The 16,331-nt window shown below is 33.9% G+C and overlaps 1 protein-coding gene across 2 annotated transcripts in view; it reads left to right on the top strand.

The window, feature by feature from the left end:
- Positions 1 to 7,170, top strand: part of LOC150099405 (NAD(P)H oxidoreductase RTN4IP1, mitochondrial-like) — a 289,878-nt gene extending 282,708 nt beyond the window's left edge. For both annotated transcript variants that reach the window (XM_090404050.1, XM_090404049.1), the window contains exon 10: positions 7,018 to 7,170. In XM_090404050.1, coding sequence (XP_090260176.1) covers positions 7,018 to 7,134 — 117 coding nt within the window. In that variant the 3' untranslated portion in view covers positions 7,135 to 7,170. The remainder of the gene's footprint in view (positions 1 to 7,017) is intronic.
- Positions 7,171 to 16,331: the final 9,161 nt, after the last annotated feature.

The following is a 16,331-nucleotide window of genomic DNA, read 5'->3' as shown; positions in this document are numbered from 1 at the left end:
GCTAAATCAAACAGCTAATTGTTATCACATAAAAGGTCTCTTTCCTCAGGCAGCTCATTTTTCTCTTCTAGAAAATTATGAACAGTATTTTTCAATATCCAAAATCTATTTGGAACCTGTGAAGAATGAGATTGCCATGTTCCAAATCTAACATTTCACAATATTCTCTGAATTCTCTTCTGTTTAATCCTCTTGCTCTAATTTTATTCACGTTTCACAACCAGTAACATATCATGCTGCAAATTTCTTGATCTTCAGCATCGTGTTTTGAATTTAAAATGTACATTGTTTTCACTAGAGAAGCTAGTGCACTGGAGCTTACCAAATAAAGGTTGGCGGTGCGATTGATTTACTCTATGCCCACAGATGCACGATTCTTCAACACTTCTGTCAAAAGAAGGAGAATCCATTTCAATATTAGGGTAATCAATGCGTTTCGTGGGGGTAAGTGTTTATTATTATATGTTGGAAAATTTGCATATAAAGCATGTGATTTCGCATGTTGGTGACAATTCGTAAATCCTTTATTTCTTTCTCCCCTTCAGCATGAATTGACTATTCTTGGCACATTGTCAGACTAGGTCTATGAAGTGGGCATACAATAGATGAATGTTAATCCCTCTGTCTATGGTTAAAGCTGCCAACATGTATAATATAATACAGTTGATTCTCACTATAGAGAACTTGTAGGATCAGCTAACGCCTTTTTATTCCCATATACGGGGAGTAGGCGAGGCCATTTAGCCCTATCTAACTTTTGGAGATAGATAATGAATAACAGAGGGGATAATGTACATCCTTGTCTCACACCAGATTTAACATTAAACCATCTTCCTGTACTTCCTTCAATTCTAACTGCTGATTCCTGTACACCCCTTGAGGGTACATGGCAGGAATTTGATGATGATGATGAACTTTTGGAGATTGAGTGGGCAGTTCAATCTCCACTGGTACCAATCAGAGATAGATGGCCCAAGGCTATCACTAATTAAGCAGTACATAGTGAAGAGAGATGGCTCAAAAGTGGCACCATCTCGTGGTCCCTAACACAATATATTTAATGTCTGAAATAATGTGGGTTCTACGGTCAATTTTCTTGAGTTTACGGGACGAAAAACCCGCTTCCCCATGCCAGAGATCGAATAACTTGGGAACCGGTCAAAAAAAGGCTTAGAAAAATTTCCTCTAGTCAGCGACTAGACTAGAAACCAAGTCTTCCTTCGTGCGGCCAATCGTCGTGGTAACGCCACATCCACTGAGCTACACAGGCTTCTTGTAGGAACCAAAAATAATTTATTATGTAAATATTCTTTAGCATAACACTGATGAGGTGGAACTTTTCAAAAGTATTATATTGAATGTGTTTATTTATAATGAGAACTGTGATCATATCATGGTTAATTTTCTTTTTAAAGAATATTGGCTTTTGGAACAGCAAGGTCTACCTTAAACAATTTTCAAGTCCTACTTGATCAGAAGATACTTTTATCACTTTGAAGTAGACATAACATGCCCAAAAAACAAGGAGCATTCATGTGATTCTCGTGGAAAGGCTTAGATGTTGGTTATGCATTTTTTACTAAATAATTTAAGGAAATTGCAATGTAAACTAGGATATACATTAAAATACATTTTAACATACTTCAATATTTCAGCAACGTCACGTTGCCATTTTCAAGGAACTTAAAAACAAGACATTGGTTATGCATTGCATGCAGGCACAACAAACAGTAAGTGAGGAAGAAGCAGGAAGCTATTATTTCTCTTAAAATCCTGATGGTGCCCCCTAGCAGGCAATGTCGGTATTCTTGGGCGATTGAGCCGAAGGTCTTCTGATGTAGGTTTCCCAAATTTGAGGCAGTCTCATGCAGCCAAATTTGTTGAGGTTTGGATTGTTTCTTAGGGCTGAAGCTGATTCCATGAAAAGCCTTTCATATTTGTATTTACTACGGTGTATTATCGTGGCTTTCTTCCACCATATTCTATGGCAGTATCGAGCACATGGTCAGCAAGACTAGAGTGGCTGTATTGGTGAAACCGGATGTAGTCCTTGTGTTCTGAAATTCTGAGATTTGCTGTCCTGCCGGTTTGGCCAAAGTAGGACAGCTTACAGCTGCAAGGAACCTGGTATACACCAGGTAGGTTTTTAGTAGAGCGGATAAGGGATGCCAATTTTTTATATGGTCTGTAACAAGAAGTTAAGTCATGTTTTTTTAGGATTTTTGTAATTTTTTCCCGAGGTGCCTCAGGTATAGGGTATGGTGATGGATTTAGAGTAATCCTTGTTTTGTGTGTGTGTGTGTGGGGGGGGGTTACTAGTTTCAATATTTTTGGATTTGGGGGGGGGGGTAGTCACTGAGAAATGATTGCACCCCCCCCCCCCCCCCAAAAAAAAGAGAAAGTGTTGAGAATGTGGTTTAGTTCTGTGGTTAGGGCATTGCCATTTGAACAGATAAGTTTAGCCCTTTGTGTAGTGTCTTAATGACTCCATATTGTTGTGAGGAGGGGTGGTGGGATTATTGGTGAATGTATTTGCCTGTATAGGTGGGTTTTCTATAGACTGAGAAAACCAAGGTTCCATCAGGCTGGCAGGTGACTAGTGTGTCTAAGAAAGGAAAGCAGTTGTTTTTTTTTCCCTCTTCCAGAGTGAATTTGATTCTGGGGTGTTGGTTGTTTAAGTGTGTTAGGAAGGAGAGGAGTGCATCGGAGCCATGTGGCCAAATAGCAAACACATCATCAACATAGCGAAGCCAAATGGTTGGTTTTTGTGGGGCAGAGTTTAAGGCTTTCTCTTCAAAAGTCTCCATATAAAACTTGACCTTTCCAAGCACCTTAAGCCACGAAATTTGGTCTATTTTATACGACATTTCGTGCACTGCAGTGGAGAAAGAATTTAAAAAAGTACGAGATCAACACATCAAAAAATTTGAAAATTTAAAAAAGAACTCAATCTCGAAACCACAACTTCCTACCGAAACGGTAGTCAACCTTTTGTCATTTAGTGTGAAACCTGAAGCACTCAACGCCCTCACACATGGCCACAACTTCGCTATTGCACCCAGAAGAATACCTGCTGAAGATATTATGATACGACACCTTCCAAACCACGTCGTCAACGATATTAGACTGGATGTGGCTTGTGTTCTGACCAAAGCTAAACCACCAAAAGCCAACATGCCCAGTAAGGAAATTAAATCTCTACTAGAATTAAAGAAAAACAAGAAAATAATAATCACTAAAGCTGATAAAGGGAATGCCACAGTATTGCTTAACCAAAAGGATTACACAGGTAAGCTGAAAGCTCTGTTAGATCGGGCTACTTATCGAGTACAATCCCACCAACTCACAAATTAGAAAACTCTACAGGCTCCTTAAGAAGGTCACTTCATGGCCTGTGGAAATCACTAACAAATTAAAACCATTTAACTCCCCCCCCCCCCCCCCCCCCCCCGTATTTATGGACTCCCAAAAATACGCCATTATATCCCATAGTGGATGGCATTGATTCCCCCACATACAAACTAGCTAAACATTTGGCCAAAGCTCTCACACTATACTGGCAACACACCTTCACACATAAAAAACTCAGCTCACTTCAAAGCCAGCATAGAAAACCTTGCACTCAAACACAATGGTCAGTTTTGATGTCTCCTACTTATTCACAAATGTCCCACTCAAAGAATCCTTAGAGCTAATCCAAGCTAAATTTCCTCCCGATATCACAGCCCTATTTCAGTTCACAATGAACTCGAGCTATTTTGTTTGGCAAAGAAAATTCTAGAAACGAATAGAGGGGACAGCCATGGGTTCTCCACTCTCCCCACCCTTGGCCAACTTTTATATGGAGACTTTTGAAGAGAAAGCCTTAAACTCTGCCCCACAAAAACCAACCATTTGGCTTCGCTATGTTGATGATGTGTTCGCTATTTGGCCACATGGCTCTGATGCACTCCTCTCCTTCCTAACACGCCAACCCCCCAGAATCAAATTCACCCTGGAAGAGGAAAAAAACAACTACCTTCCTTTCTTAGACACACTAGTCACCCGCCAGCTTGATGGAACCTTGATTTTCTCGGTCTATAGAAAACCTACCCATACAGGCAGATACATTCACCAACAATCCCACCACCCCTCCTCACAACAATATGGAGTCATTAAGACACTACATAACAGGGCTAAACTTATCTGTTCAAATGACAATGCCCTAACCACAGAACTAAACCACATTCTCGACACTTTCTCAGCCAATGGCTACCCCCCCCAAAAAAAAAAATCCAAAAAACATTGAAACTAGTATCCCCCCCCACAACAAGAATTACTCTAAATCCATCACCATACCCTATATCCGAGGCACCTCGGAAAAAATTACAAAAATCCTAAAAAAAAAATGACTTCTTGTTAGACCATATAAAAAATTGGCATCCCTTATCTGCTCTACTAAAGACCCCCCCCCAGACCTACCTGGTATACACCAGGTCCCTTGCAGCTTTGGCCAAACAGGCAGGACAGCAAATATTAGAATTTCAGAACACAAGGACTACATCCGGTTTCACCAAAACAGCCACTCTGGTCTTGCTGACCATGCGCTCGATACCTGCCATAGAATACGGTGGAAGAAAGCCACGATAATACACCGTAGTAAATACAAATATGAAACTTTTTATGGAATCAGCTTTAGCCCTAAGAAACAATCCAAACCTTAACAAATTTGGCTGCATGAAACTGCCTCAAATTTGGGAAACCTACATCAGAAGATCTTCGGCCCAATTGCCCAAGAATACCAACATTGCCTGCTAGGGGACACCGTCAGGACTTTAGGAGAAATAACAGCTTCCTACTTCTTCCTCACTGTTTGTTGTGCCTGCGTGCATGTGTCTTGTTCTTAAGTTCCTTGAAAATGGCAATACAATGTTGCTGAAATATTGAAGTATATTAAAATTTATTTTAATGTATATCCTAGTTTACGTTGTAATTTCCTTAAATTATTTAGTAAAAAAAGAGCATTCATGTGTTGGTATGTGGTAATGCATTCTCAATACCTCACATGTAATATGAGGATTCTGAATATTTTTATTTAATTCAGGTAATTCATGATTATTGAAACAGTTGCACTAATAGATCTAACTCACTCCAAAACATCATCCAGCTCTTTTGTTGGTTATATGAGATAAGGAAGTTAGTGAATGTTGTATGGTTGGGTTCATGATTACAAGTGAAAAAGGAAAAATTCTTCATATGCAACATTATGATTCAACATCCACTTTTTGAACAGGAGGCATTACTGAAACATCCTATTGAATATTTGTATAGAATGTGCACATACTTCAAGGAAGGCAATCTTGTCTGAAGTTCATGTGAGGCTGCTTAGACATTTCAAACAAAACAGTTTGATCAGGAATATTTATTTTTGGTGAAAAATAAAATAACCCACTACATACAAATGACTGAGCAGTACCCACCTCATTGTCATATGGGGAAAAAAATTGGCAGGTCCTTTAATTGGCCTTTTTTTAAAGATATATACAGGTAACCCTCGTATAACGCGGATGTTAGGTTCCACAAAAATCGCATTATGATAGTCTCAGATCACATAGAAAAAGTAAGGTTATGTTCCGAAATCGTTTTTTTTTAAATTATATAAACAGCAATGACATATCCAACAAAAAAAATATTTGTATTTAATTCAGGTAATTCATGTAAGTTAAGAAAACATATAAACTATGAAAGAAATACATAGTATAAAAATTACAAATTGTACTTAAACTTCATTTGTTTAAGTACAATTTGCATAATGCATAAATGTTTTAGGCAAAATGAAATAGTTCATATTTTAATCTTTCATAGCACAAGGATTGGTTAATAAACACTGGTTTTGTCATGTAATCACCTGATGCATTACTACAAAACAGTAGAGTAATTCTATCCTTGGAAACTTTGAATCCAGGAGCTGATCTTTCATTTTTCAAAATATAGGTGCGTTTTTGCACTTTTTTTCCAGTATAACCCGGATTCATTGGCATTGAACACCTAAGTCTGCACTATAAATGTTTATCAACTTTGAGAGTTTTTTGTTTAATAAGATTTCCATCCATAGGAATTTTCTTTTGAGGTGCAATCTTCTATCGAAATCATTAGGGATTTCTCCATTAGAATATCGCGTACATGAGCAACGTGCTTTGCACTTATCGTTGACCCAGCAATAAACACTTTCTCGGATTTTATGTTCATTTTGTTTGCTTGTTCGAATTGTTGATTCATTTAAATTCAAAGTCCCTGCAAAAACTCCTGGTTTTTCTCCATTTTTCAACCAACCCAAGATTTTGAATATTTTTCTTTGAGAGAAATTCATTTTGTTTTCAATGTTGGTTTTCCTCTTTCATTGCACTTTGTGGCCATTACTATAAAAATAATTTTTTACACAAAAAAAAAGCAAGCATTACATATTGTATGTAACTCACCAGAAAATAAAGTGCTCAGCTTGAGATGAACACACTTATGATTTTTAATGCACTTGCCTGGCAGAAACTAGAAATTTTCAACAATAAACATCTTATACGGTAAACAATTGAGGTACATGCGTGCTAAAGGGTATTTCCCCTAATATAAATTCGCTACTTATAATTACATGCGGGGATACAGGCAGACACAATTTGATTTTTAAGTCGTGCGGTGACAAACACATGAAAAGATAAAGGGTTACTACAATTTGTAGACCGTGTTGTATAAAGCACCACGTTCAACAAGGGTTACAACAATTTTAGACCACGTTATACGAGGGTTACCTGTATACACAATCAGAAAATCACACTATATAAAATTATATGCTGCTGGCAAAGATCTTTGATGCTCATAATTGAACTGTACTCTCTCCCAAATCTATATCTAGCCAGTTTTGCCAATACATAGTTTATTTTTATAAGCAGATGAATACATTGATTGTAATCAACTGTATGATAACACAGTCTATAGATCTGTATGTTTCATCTCATTTTTTTATTTATTATTTATATATAACAGATCCAGACTGTAGTGGAAAGTGTTTTCAAGCTTGGTGATACACCAGAGGCATATCTGAAAGTGTCTGAGGGACATGCTAGAGGGAAAACTGTAATTGAAGTAAAACATGTTGTATAATTATATTGTTAAGAATAAAGAAACAGCAGAAATCTACGAAGAGAAAATTTATTTAAAAAAATACTGTGATAATAAATACTACCACAATAAATGAACAGGATGCTTATACACAGATGTTTTATGGTGATTATTAACAGTGGTAAAACATTATAGTAAAATATCCAAATGTTGCTTTACAAGCTATATTAAGGATTTTACTAAATCCTTGCAAATGGAGTGTGAAATCTCTAAAACACATCACTAGCTTGGCATATTGTCAAGTTTTATGGGAAGCATTTGTTTGGAAAAGAAAAATTTAAGAAGCATGAGAATGAAATATAGCTTACTTTTGAAAGAACATGAGAAAAAAAAAATCCTAATAGTATGATCAAAAGAAAGCAGTTATTTCTGTTAACACAAAATAAACACAGGCTGGCAAAGTATGCTCTGATTAACAGAATTCCTACTTGAAAAAAATAATGGCAGATAAGGTTCTGCAGTTTTCTTAATCACATGATACACTAGATGAACATGCCAAATCTAGCAAGGTTTATCACAAGAACATTAAATGCACATACAATGGATTGTATTTTAAAATTTGATTCATTTCGTTCTACAAAATTTAAAATTCTATACTTTTCTTAAAATAATGACATACAGGTTAATAACTGTAGCTAGCTTTCCTACTCCATAGCATTTTCCAAGCTGTTTTATTTTATAGTTTGTGCTTATTCTCTTCAGATAGGGTTGAAACAGATATATAAAAACTGAGCATTGATGAATTTAAAAAAAGATGTGTTTGTAAAAAAAAAAAATAATAAAAAGTCCTTCCACTATAAACAAAAATAATTTTTACAGTTTGCATTATGAGAAAATACAATATTTTGTGGCCTTAAATATTCATTCTATTTTAACAGCTTCCATTATTTAGTTATGAGTTTTTTCAACTGATATACAGTGTGCCCTACACGAATGGTGGCGAGTGATGCCATCAAAAATTCATTTCATAAAATTATTTACTAAGATAATACCATTACTGTACTATAGCAATTCCCCAAATATTCAATCACAGTGAGAATCAATCTAATTGAATATCTGAAAGTACAGTTATGAAACAAACATGCTTGATAACCAACTCCATTAATGAATTTTGTCCATTAACAATCTTCTGGTTGATGTACTAATTCATTCATGGAGTTTGTTATTGAGGGCTTGGTTGTAATTATACTTTTCATCATAAACTAAACTCTAACTCATAACACCATCCATATATTAACAAAAATTTTCAGCCTCAACAGCATCAAAATCTTCACTACGTTAAAAATACCATGTTAAAAGAAAATCATATTTATATGCAGTTTTAATAATTTATTAATTAAAACCAAAACTCAATGTAACTGATGAATGTAATATTTACAAAATTTTGTTTTGGTTAGACTAATATCTGAAATAACTAATGAGAGTGTGCTGTTATTCTCCTACTCTTTTTAACACATACTTTTAATTTTGAACACAGACATAAAATCCCCTTCCCAACATACACAAAAATGCATGTTACTTTATTAGAAGCAAAATTACAAATGCAAAAATAAAATAATGCATTTAGTTTCTAACAGTTCATTCTCTAAAATGATTAAATGATGTTGCTTCATCAAACAAGAGAGAGTCTATTATGTTGGACAGAATTCTTGAAAAAATTTTAGTTCAACTTGCTATAACAAAACACAGGAATCAATATGAAACTACATGTAATTACCAGTACAAATTATGAACAGAAAATTTTTGCAGTAGTTTATTGGCATTATTGGTTTGTCCCATATAAGATAAGATGCTAAATTTTCATGACATTAAATTAATGATATTTTTAAACACATATATTGTGGAAATGCATTTCCATATCAACCTGCAACATTTATGAAAATTTCTGCTGTCAGAAAATTTGCCAAGAATATTAAAATTGCATTAATAGTCAGAATCACAATATTTTAGTTTCTTTTCAACTGAGATGGGAAAATGTCATTATTCAGTAATTATTATTACAGTATTTGTTGTAATTAATGTTTCTAGTAAGTATAAATGGGAAAACTTTAATTAGTTCCATTATAAACAAGGATTTTCTCACTGTAGTTAAACCATTACTATAAAAGTTATAATATTCATAAAGTTAATTTTGAACTTCATGTGTAGAAATCATCTCAATATACGAAAATTTTTGGACTTCTAAATGATCTAACCTGCAGATATTCCAACTTTTTCAAATGGTGTCATTCATATTTAAAATTACAATATGTTACTTCATACAATATTAGAATAAGTTTTCATGGAAATATGATTTATTGATACAGATGCTAAGCATGACTGCACTTTGAATTTTCCTTTAAAAAAATTCATAAAATTTATCTTTAATTTCAAACTCTTTAGTATGAAAAAGTTTTAGCATGTCTCATGCTAATATATAAGGACATATCAGACATTAAGATTGTTCCTCATTACCAATTACTGTTGAAATGTAAATGCTACATTTTATCAACAGGAAAAAAAAGTAAGACAGAATACCTCTGCAGTTTGAAATAAATATCTTCACAGCTACAATGAGACTGATAATATACATCCCATAAAAAATATTAAATGGAAGTATTCTAACATCTTATACTGAAAAATGACATAATTAACATTTAATGTGCAAAGAAAGATTAGGAAAACAGATGTTTGGTGGCATCAAAAACACCAGGGCATGACCAGGAACTATGTGGACTAATGTAGTTAGTAGTGCCATAAAATAGTGAAATGTAAGATTTTCACTGGAAGGAGACCTAACAAATAGCAGTTTAATTTAAAAAACTGTTGACAGTAAGCTAGTAATAATATAATACTATTACATTACAGTATCCTGCAGTTCCCACCCTAGGGGGGGGGGGGTTACAGGAAAATTCTTCAGAGCAAGTTGAAATAATGTTGTAATGACACACATACATGAAAAACAAATGCAAATCAACATTTTATACAAAATATACTTTCTTTCTGTAAAAAGTGAAATTAATACTGTGTATTTTTTAAAATATTAATTTTTTTTCTTACTTTGATACTACAGTCTCTGTAGATAGAATATTAATATTTTATTAAAAAAAAGTATGATAGGTGGTTAGGAAGTGAGTGGTGCACCAAAGTTAAGAGTGTTTATCCATTTTTGTATGCACTGATAACACTCATCCAGATGTAATCTCCCCCCTCCCCCAAATTAATTCAGAAGATGAGGTACTTTCAATTATAGGTTCCCCTTGTATTTTGGAACTGACGACACTTTTCCTGCATAGTAAAAAGAGATGAAGGCTATTATCATTTTACAGGAATAGTGTAAGACTATCTGCCCCTCTGAGTAGTCATATTAAATAAAGTGACAGTGAAATTATATAAATCTTCACCTTATTTCCTGATACTAGTACTTTATGAAATGAAGAAATTTTTAAATTGATATTTTATAATATTTGTCTTCTTGACTGAAAAAAAATTGTAAAAGTGCATGCTCCCAAAGTGAAATACAGTTAATTATCCTGTGTACGATACAAAAATCGACTGAATAGTTAGCTCAGTGGTTAACATACTTGCTCTACTACCAAACATAGTTAATTCTCCCAAGAGAATTAACTGTTTTTCACTTTATGTATTCCCCCCCAGTCAAGAAGACGAATATTTTCAAATATCAATTTTAAAATTTCTTCATTTCATAAAATTTGTAGTGAATAATAAGGTGAAAATCAGTATTTCAGTCACAGATTTCACCATCACTCTTTAATGGGGTTAACTCATAGGGATAGATACAGTCCTACACTACCCCTGTAAAACAATAATAGCCTTCAAAATCTCTTTACTATGCAGGAAAAGTGGAGTCAGTTCCAAAATACAAGGAGAAACTATAACTATATAAATTCTTTCATGGCATAAATCAGCTTAAGGCAAAATTCCCAGTTCACTAATCTCCACCTTATTCGGTGGAGATTAGTGAACCGGGAATTAGACGAGCAGCTTAAATGCATAGAAAATAGTGAAATGTTACAAAAATAATTCCTCTTAAATCTGGTGCTCTTGTATACTCTCTAACCATCCTATACATACTTATAAAATATTAATATCCCGTCTGTAGTATCTAAGTAACAAGATTAAAAAATAAACAGAAATTAGGGAACTCATCAGTAAAATACACATGAATTTCACTTTATACAGAATAAAAATATTATACACAAGTTAAATATAATCTAATTAAATAAATAATACAGAAATAAATTATATTTTCTAAAATATGTGTTGTTTTTCATGTGTATCTTTACAATATTATTCCAATTTTCTGGTGAACTTGCCTCATTTTCAATGAGAGAAAAAAATCTTACTACATAAATCTGCCTTTCCAACAAATTTAAAAACATGAAGATTTTTGCTTATGATGCCATCATTATATAAGCCCACAATTTTTTTTTATTTTTATAACAAGATTTCATCATCTAGCTAGTTAAAAATCCACCTAGAGATTATCTAACCAGTGAATCTAGCAAAGCTTTGCTAAATTTCTCAATCATGATCACGATGGGAGGCTGTGAGAAAGAAATCATGAAGAATTCAACTTGGGTGAGTAGCCTTTGGCAAATGTCATGAACACTCAAGTGAAACATCCCAACCTGCCTTTAAAAGAAAAATATTCAACAGCTATGAAAGTGAAATGTGGACTTGGACCAATAAAACTGTGGGCTATCCAAAAGAAAATGGAAAGTCGATGCTTGGTATTACCATTCAAGATAAAAAGTGCAATACTTGGGCCAGAGCTCAGGCCAGGGTGGAGACATTATAACAGCCAGTAAAAGATCCAAATAGCAATGGATAGGTCATACTGCAAGAAGAAACACTCAAAAAATGGATGATATCTGGATAGTACCCCAGAGATGGAATGAGAGCCACTGGAAGACCAAAGAGATGGTGGGAGAATATGAGATTAAAGAGATGGCTGGAACTCAGTGGCACCAAAAAGTTCGTCGTGACTAAATGGAGTACTATGAGGAAGGCCTTTGTCCAACAGTGGGCAGAAAATGGATGATGATGATGGTGGTGAAAAGCTTCTCTCACTCTTGGATTAAACTGTATAGAATGGAAAATAGTGCATTACAGTTCATGCAAACTGTCACAATATTCCAGGTGAAACTAAATTTTGACTAGTTGAAGTGCCTCATCATGAAATAACTAAAATTACTACTCACTCAAACTATTAAACTGGTTAAAATGTTTCCTGCATCTTCAAAAAGGCACTTTTATCTGAATTCCCCTATGAAAGAATGTAAACTATGTATTTAGCATTGTAGGTGGGCTAAGGATTAGATGATCTAAATCTCCTGCTCTAGAAACCAAACATAGCATTTTTTTTTTTCTCTCCAAGCCACTCCAAATCTTCAATAAAAAAAAGGTAGGGATCCCAAAGCTGGGTGGTGAAAATCATCCACCACCTAAAGACTTGCACAAATATCTATCTCAGAGAGGAGTTCAAACCAACAACCTGTTGACTGGAAGTAGCAATGATATCTGCATAGCAAAGTATGCATGCAATAATTGTAATGTATAATTTGTGTTATTCTTTAAGAAATCTATGAACTACAGTACATGGAGAAATCTTTTTTAATTAAAAAATAAGTATAAACTTTTTTTAAATACCGAATTTGTGAAAAGGATTATTGAAGTTTAGGCTGGAAATAATCACAACAAGGAACATGAATAAGTATCAGCTGAAAAGCAACTGTTAGTAGAGCACATGTGGGGGGTCATCTATTCACTTTTCCAATCTTCCTCAGAAACCTGCTATCTCTAGTTGATTAACAAACTTAATTCTAGCCTAACTCCCAGATCCATATATTATTGACTTGTATATTGCTTGTTGGCTGATTTTTCTTGTTCCACATAAATTTATTTAATGGTTTCTCATCAGTTTTACTTATATTTTATTTTCCATGACATATTCAGCTTTGCATCTTCACTAAAATGTATGCCCAATATGTAGCTAAAATGTGATTCTTAAACTCAAAAGGAAAATCATGCTCCAAAAAAAAAAAGCAACTGTGACCACACACAAAAAAAAGTATGTGCATGTATGGGTAAATGCACACTTTTCTGACATACAGATATGAGGTATAGTGTGCATAAATATGCCAATCATAGGGAGGTTTTCAATGTTAGGATCTCTCACATCTTGTTCTTCAATAATTACATTTTTTTCTCCTTCCACCAGCTGCAAATATTTACCTAAATATTTATTTATTGTTTTATACAGTGGTTTGACAAGAAAGAATGGGTCTCAAAGAAAAAAAACTTGATTCTATCCTATTCACTGGACATCTACAAATGCCGTATGGTCACTCTTATGCTCAGTGATGTGCCACACTAGTCCTCTCCATGTGGTCCATTCTAACCACCAATGCATTATACCAAAAGTATAGTTTTGGTCAGATTTTGCATTTTTCACTGTAATTATTTTCAGGACAACAAGTTCCATTTAGATTCAGTTACTTTCTGAAGATAATTTTTAATGTTTTCTAATAGAGTTATAGTGAATCAGAAATTTCTTCTCCAAGGCTAACATGAACCAGTTGTCTATAAAACCATTCTACAACTTTTTTTTTTTGAGGTGCAGGTCATCAGAAATAAGTATCACAATTTTCTGGAATCTGGTTCCTGCACCATAAATAAGATTCCTGAACACTATCCCACGGTTCCTTACTCACCACATCAGATTTTTCATGTTGCTGTTTCTTCTTTTTCTAGCCTGAAAAGCAGCCCAAGGAGAAACTATATATATAAAAAAAAAATAAATAATAATAAAAAATTTTTTAAAAATCATGGATATACTGAATATGAGAGTTACAGACTATTCCCAAAGCAACCTACCACAGGTGCATGAAACAAATTTAAAAATTTAATGGAATAGTGGCACACAATCAGGGTAGGGTACAAATCATGCTTTGAAGGAGATAAATCAAAATAGAATGTATATGTTTTAATTTCCTTATACCCAAAATTCTGTCCTAAACATTTTTGAACAGTATCTATATATTCCAAAGCTTACAACACCTCAAACAGATCCTATGATTTGCACAAATATGTTCAAAATGTCCCTTTCCTAGTTGATATCTTGATTTTCATTCATAATTCTCTCTCTTTTAATGTACTTCTCTTCATATAAATTTCTTGTTAAGATAAAAGTAAAACTAAGCCACAGATGTAAAAGTATATCACCAGAAGCCAATGCTTAAATCTTTTATTAGCATAGCTGTATTTTCATCATAGCCATCCATTCAAAATATAAAGTATGATAATTACCTAGCACAGTCTTTGAAGGTGTATTAAAAATTATGTTCACAGTTTAGTACTATTTTACTTTTTTTTTTTTGTCAAAAACTATAAAGTTTGTAAATAGGAAAAATAGTAATAGTCAAATATACAACAAACCAATACAATTTCCCTCCTCTCCCCTTATAAAATGCACAATGAAATGACAACCAGGAAACTTTTGGAATTGCAGCCAAAGCAATTAAAGCAAAGCTGACATTGTGTGCGAGTTCTAGTTGATTTTGCAGGATGAAAGAACTGAGTTCTGGGAGGGAACTCTGCCTTTCATATGAGATTGGCTAGCTCAACTTCAGCAGAAATGTTCTTTGCTTCCCAAAGGATTTGAATCTGGGTCTTTTCAACCAAAGGACATTGTCATTACTGAATTAGCTATGGATGCTTCCAGAAACAGAGGATTTTGTACCAATGAATTTCCAGTTAAGGACATTTCCTACTTTAGTGTTATCACTTTTGTCTTCTTGATTCTTTAAATATTAATTCATTAGATTGTACTAAAGGCTTAAGGTAAAAACTTAAATATTGAATTTTAAATATGAAACTCAGGAAGTGTTCAAGGAAAGCACTGTTCCAAATCAATGATGGTCAAGCTGAATCATTCAATAAACCACTTCTTGTGGATACAAATCACTTATACCTGCTCATCTACAAAACAAATGAATTATTCCTTAATGGCAGATAACTTAAAAAAAATGATATATCAATTGATCAGTACATAAATAACATTTGCATGAAAAAGAGTGAAGTGAGAAATGGGCCATTAATCAACCTAACTGCTCTTCTGTACAGTGCCAAGTGCTTGTATAGAGCTCTTAGGGGAATGTCATCCCAAACACGAAACAATATTCAATGGTTGGTAGTGTAAGAGTATGAAAAAACGATGACCTATCCTTTCAGATGCACATGACAGAATTGTTTCCATAATGTGCATCTGACAAAATAACTTTGTGATAGTGCCTTTTCCAAAGAGACAGCATGTTGAAACTGAAGTCAAATATTATCAATTTGTATTGCCTTAATTTAAAAGTATGATCTGACATGCCATGAAACATGTGTGACATGAAGCTTTCCACAGATGAGATTAATTCTGCCTGAAGAGTGCTAATCAAGTTTATCAAATAAGAGAATATGTTTTGGACATGCTAATGATATTTCACTCAGTCATTTACAATGCCTAGTTTAAACAAAATAATCAATTCACAAGTCCTGTTACAAAATGTACTGCATGACACTTATGCAATGCACTTCTAACACCTGATTAAGCATGCAATATGTCAGATAGCTTTCTGAATCATCAAGTATACAAGTGATGAGTATAATTTTTTAATAGCCAACATGATGCTAGTCATTGGCAAAAATGAGGTCCTCTTTCCACCAAGTGCCTGGCTTTTTGTGTGAATCATTTCTAGTTGGGCTCTTTTAAACAAGCAAAATTTCAGATGAGGATCTGATAAATTAACTATTTTCTTGTATATAACCAATAAAATTTTAAACACAGTAATAACTCTCTGCAGTTACAAAAATTTATTAAAATAATTAAATATGTATGTCAACCCTAGTGTGTGTATGTAGGTCACTAATATTAATTCAAGGGTTAGTTTTGGCATGGAAAAAAGGGCTAAATGGCCTTCGCATTGTGAACTTTGAAAATCTCGTGTTGATATAGCTCTACATACTTTATCAAGCTAAAACAGATGGTCAAGAAGCAAGATAATTTCAAACAGCCAAACTGACAAAGTTACAAATAGCACAGTCCTAATAAAACTTGGCATTAAGACTAAAATACGATTTCTCAATTACTTCACACTTGTCTACCTCATTAGAACACAATTTTGAGATTC

Source organism: Typopeltis vanoorti, chromosome 14 (genome assembly GCF_054136105.1).
Source record: "Typopeltis vanoorti isolate ZY-2024b chromosome 14, IOZ_Tvanoo_1.0, whole genome shotgun sequence".
NCBI classification, from domain to species: Eukaryota; Metazoa; Arthropoda; class Arachnida; order Uropygi; family Thelyphonidae; genus Typopeltis; species Typopeltis vanoorti.
The sequence above is the reverse complement of the archived record's forward strand: the minus strand, read 5'-3'. Positions and strand labels throughout refer to the sequence as shown.